The 4874-nt window shown below is 38.5% G+C and overlaps 1 protein-coding gene across 1 annotated transcript; it reads left to right on the top strand.

The window, feature by feature from the left end:
* The first annotated feature begins 3328 nt into the window (after nt 1–3328).
* LOC133198390 (uncharacterized) lies at nt 3329–4184 on the top strand. Its single transcript, XM_061334485.1, has 2 exons — nt 3329–3574; nt 3783–4184. Exons 1-2 carry the CDS (start codon nt 3329–3331, stop codon nt 4182–4184), a joined length of 648 nt encoding a protein of 215 aa, XP_061190469.1.
* Nucleotides 4185–4874: the final 690 nt, after the last annotated feature.

The following is a 4874-nucleotide window of genomic DNA, read 5'->3' as shown; positions in this document are numbered from 1 at the left end:
CCAAAACACTCTAAACAAATCGACAATCCAAATTGTTCAAGTTGTGGTCTGGAACATGAACATGGAAAGTGCCCAGCACTAGGAACTATTTGCAAATACTGTAAACAGCGAAACCACTGGAGAAAGTGTGTCGTCGTCGGCTGAAACAGGTCAAACTCAGCACAGTACAGGGAGATACAGAGTCAGAGGGTGAAGAACTTTTTACCATTAGTATGTGTACTTCCGTCAAGTCTGCTCAGGATGACAACTGGGATGTTCATCTCCGTATCAAAGATCAGCAGGTTCGCTGCAGGATAGACACTGGAGCACGGACTAACATACTCAAATGCTCAAATTAGAAACTTGGGAGGATGCAAACTCCAGAATTCTAACAAGACTCTTAAGTCATTCAGCAATCATAAGATCAAACCAATAGGATCAGTAACTCTTTCGGTTGTCTACTGTGATCGTAAAACTAACGTTCACTTTGAAGTGGTCGACTTTGATCAAGAGAATATCATCAGTGGTGATACTGCAGTCGCTCTTGGATTGATATACAAAGCCGACCCCGCGCAGGTAGGTTAAGGCTTCCCGTAGAATATTACAGTGCACTCTGTGCCTTCACATCTCTGAACGACCAAAATATGACGTCATAATGGAAAATTACGTCAAGTCACTGCAAACTTGAGGTGTTATGACAGGGTGAGTGTCATGAACTTTACACTTTATTTCAAACTGCATGTAAAATGCTAGATAGCTATTGCAAAATTCACGGGTCGTTAAAGGTTTTTTAAGTCTTATGTGTCCGAATATTTTAAAAATACACCGCTTACCTACCCTTCATTGAAATTTAGCATGTTCAAAATGCTCATGAAAAATATACTTTTGAAATGTACTCTGTTTTATACCCGTGGTTGGAGGTAGAATTTATTTTATGTGTATCAAAGAGTCTGGCGCAGGTGATTAATGAGGATTAATCTGAGAATTTTTGTGGAAATCTGTAAGAAGAGGTTGTTCTCTAACTGAATCTTGCTTGGGAAAAATGTGTGTTGGCTTTGTTTTAATACAGATTACGATATTGTGTGGAAAATACCCTAAAATTTGTAGGTAAGTTGAATTTCTCAGGAAATATTTTGTACCCAAGTAATACAATGACTTTTCCCAAGCACATTTCGGATACACAAGGATATGATGAGTTTATTTATATAACAAAATGTTAATAATTATTGTGTTAATCAGCTGCGCCGAAGCGATTTATGTGAAACACTTCAAAAAATTATAAATGACCGTCACGTGATCAACAAAGTCATGTGATATCATAACAAATATGTTAATATACATGTATAGCAAAGGAAACCCTCTATATAAATTGGAAGTACTAAAGTTCAGTACTTATAAATTAAAAACCAAAACCGACCTCGCAATGACATATTATGTTTTGAGCGCATTTTAAAGCTTCGGGAAGCCTTAACATTGCTGCGTGATTCGCAGACTAAGATATCAGCTGTGACTGAGACTACAGAAAGTGCGCAAAGTGAACAATCCAGAGACTAACCAGAACTTATAGAAACTACAGGAACACTACCTGGAGAGTACCACCTTAGTATAGACGAATCTGTACCAGCAGTTATTCATCCTGTAAGGAAACTCCCAGCAGCAATCAAGCCCAGGGCAGTTAACAAGCTGAGAGAAATGGAAACCAATGGATACATCACGAAAGTGGACAGGCCAACAGAGTGGGTCAGCTCAATGATAGTGAGTGTATAGGAAGAAAAGATACGCATCTGTATAGACCCAAGAGCTTTGAATCGTGCCATAAAACGGGAGCATCATCCTATGAAGATTATTGCAGATGTCGTATCTGACATACCGAAAGCCAAGATATTCTCAGTATTGGATGCCAAATCAGGATTTTTGCAGATTCGGCTCGATGAGAAATCCTCGTACCTGACAACATTTAACACGATAGGAAGATATCGTTGGCTCCGCCTACCCTTCGGCATAAAATCTGTACCAGAAATATATCAGAAGACCATGGACAACATGATATCCGGAATCAAAGGTGCGTCTGCAATCATAGATGACATCCTCATTCCAGGTGAAACACGCGAGGAACACGACTTCATACTAAGAAACGTTGTGGAACGGGCAACAAACTACAATCTGAAACTGAATTTTGAAAAATGCAAAATTCGTAAATCTAGTGAGCCAATCATGGGCCATATAATGTCGGACCAGGGACTCATATTAGACCCAGACAAAATCAAGGCCATACTAAACATGCCAGCTACACATGACAAGGAAGGTGTACGCAGGTTCCTGGGACTTGTCCAGGACTTGTCGAAATTTATTCCAAACCTGAGTGATTTGGATGCTCCTCTAAGAATCCTTCTAAAGTCTGATGTGGAATTTCAATGGAACCACGAACAGAATGAAAGTTTCCAGAGACTTAAAGATGTATGTACCAAGCCACCAGTATTAGCTCTATTTGATGTGAACAAACCTGTCGAGATCGAATGCGATTCGAGTAAAGACGGACTTGGAGCGGTTTTGATACAAGAAGGCCGCACAGTAGCTTATGGTTCTAGAGCTCTTACAGACTCCGAGAAAGGATACGCTCAAATTGAGAAAGAAATGCAAGCTATAGTATACAGTTGTCAAAAATTTCACAACTACATTTTCGGAAAGGAGGTCACAGTGTACAGTGATCATAAGCCCTTAGAAATTTTGTTTAACAAACCTTTACTGTCAGCTCCTGTGAGGATTCAGAGGATGATGATAAAACTGCAGTGGTATGACATCACTGTCAAATACAGGAAAGGAACTATGCTATGATGTACATTTCAGACACTCTATCAAGGGCTTACCTAGCGGAAAGCGGTGAAGATGAGACTGAAAAACCAGATATGATCTGTATGTTATCCATAACACCTGAAAAATACTCCGAAATCCAGAGATCAACAAGAAGTGAACTTGAAACTCTCAAGAGCACCATTCAAACAGGATGACCAGACACAAAGAATGAATCTCCATATGAAGTCAGACAGTACTTTGACTCAAGGGATCAGTTATCCGTTCTTGACATTGTGTACAAGGACAGTCGAATAGTCATCCCCCACCCAGCTTGCGGAAAGAGATGCCTTGGAATAGTCAAGTCAAAGAGTCGTGCCAGAGAGGTCATGTATTGGCCAGCGATGAATGCCGACATAGAACAGACTGTAAATAATTGTTCGTCTTGTGCAGAGTATCAGAAACAGCAAAACAGAGAGCCTCTTATGCCATCACCAATTCCAGATCTTCCTTATACTCATGTTGGAGCTGATGTATTTGAATTCAGAGGCAAGAAAACATGATTCTGGTGGACTACTATTCAAAATATATTGACGCCATAGAACTCAGATCAGAGACAACTACAGCAATAATCGAAGCCATGAAAACAGTTTTCGCATGCCATGGAATTCCAGGGAAACTCAGGTCTGAAAATGGACCACAATTCAGCTCAGCTAACTTCAAAAACTTCTGCACAGAGCTTGGAATTGAACATGAAAGAAGCAGCCCCCATTTTCAAAGCTCGAATGGCGAGGCTGAAAGAACAGTACAAACTATAAAAAGCCTATGGACAAAGTGTGAGACAAGCAGCTTTCTCTGCTAGATTACAGAACAACTCCTCTAGAAAACATTAATTTGTCACCAGCTTAACTATTAATGGGACGGAGACCTAGAAACACACTTCCAGCATCACAAGATATACTTAAACCAGCAAAACACGACCTCAGAAAAGTAAAGCAACCCTTAATGCACAGAAAGCCGAGCAGAAACTTTACTATGACAGGAGAAGAAATGTGAAGGAGTTATCACCCCTAGACAATGGAACAACAGTTAGAATGGAAACGCCTGGTTCTAAGTCCTTATCCCAAGGAATAGTCGTAGAGAAAACAGACAAACCAACATTTTATCTAGTGAAAAGCAAAGGGAGACTTGGTCGCAGAAATCGTGTTCACCTCCACAAATCAAGTGAAAATCCCCAGGATGAAGTGGATGAACAGGACATGCCCATGGAAGACAGTGGTCCCAATGAGTCTACCATAGAAAATACTGCTACACCTCAAGACAGCGACAAACCCGCCAATCACAAAAATGCACTCCAAACCAGATCTGGACGTATCGTTAAACCTCCAGAGAAACTTTTTTGTGTATTACCTTAATTGATTAACGTTTTATTATTCATTAATTCCTGGTTATTATTATTTGAGAAATGTACAGATCAATATTCTAATTAATAGAATTTAAAAAGGGCACTTGTTTATCTATGCGGTTGATCTTAATTAATATTATATTGTCATTATTTACTGGAAACATAAAGAAAGAAAGAATACTAAACATAGGCTTAGTTTCCCTATTTTAAATGTATAACATACCATGTACATTTGAGAAGATATCCAATACGTAAAAAAGCACAAAGATAACGAAATGAACTCTCATTGTACAATGAGGATTTTCTTTAAAATACCAGATTTATAATTTACTTGTTACGTCAAATAGAAATTTACGCCTGAATTCTGCATGTAACGAATTATTACAGTCATTTTTTTATTTGCTTTAACTAAAACAATTAGATTTTTTAAGGAAAATTACCAAAAACGGTCAGATGGAAAGTATTTTAAGTGTATTTATGATAAATTCTTTAAAGGGCAGAGAAATAGGGGACAAAAACAATTCTAGTTTGATTCAATTTAATCTGTTTGTTAATTGACGGTGATAAAAATGTAGTCCTTTAAAACCTGATTTTAAAAACATCAATAATACGTCAACCTGATTTTAAGATAACTTTACATTCATATTTTGTTTTCAGTGAAACGACAAAATAATTGCGTCGCCCGCGTGGCGCAGTGGTT

This window comes from Saccostrea echinata, unplaced genomic scaffold (assembly GCF_033153115.1).
Source record: "Saccostrea echinata isolate AGI-Se365-2 ecotype Australia unplaced genomic scaffold, CSIRO_AGI_Sech_v1 ptg000033l, whole genome shotgun sequence".
Lineage (NCBI taxonomy): Eukaryota > Metazoa > Mollusca > Bivalvia > Ostreida > Ostreidae > Saccostrea > Saccostrea echinata.
This window is presented reverse-complemented; position numbering and strand designations above follow the sequence as displayed.

What these genes read in the sequence shown, in the direction of transcription:
- LOC133198390 (XM_061334485.1), top strand. Translation starts at nt 3,329, where the DNA reads ATGATTCTGGTGGACTACTATTCAAAATATATTGACGCCATAGAACTC. An exon ending in ATGGCGAGGCTGAAAGAACA is followed by an intron (nt 3,575 to 3,782) that starts GTACAAACTATA and finishes CTTAATGCACAG; the next exon opens with AAAGCCGAGCAGAAACTTTA.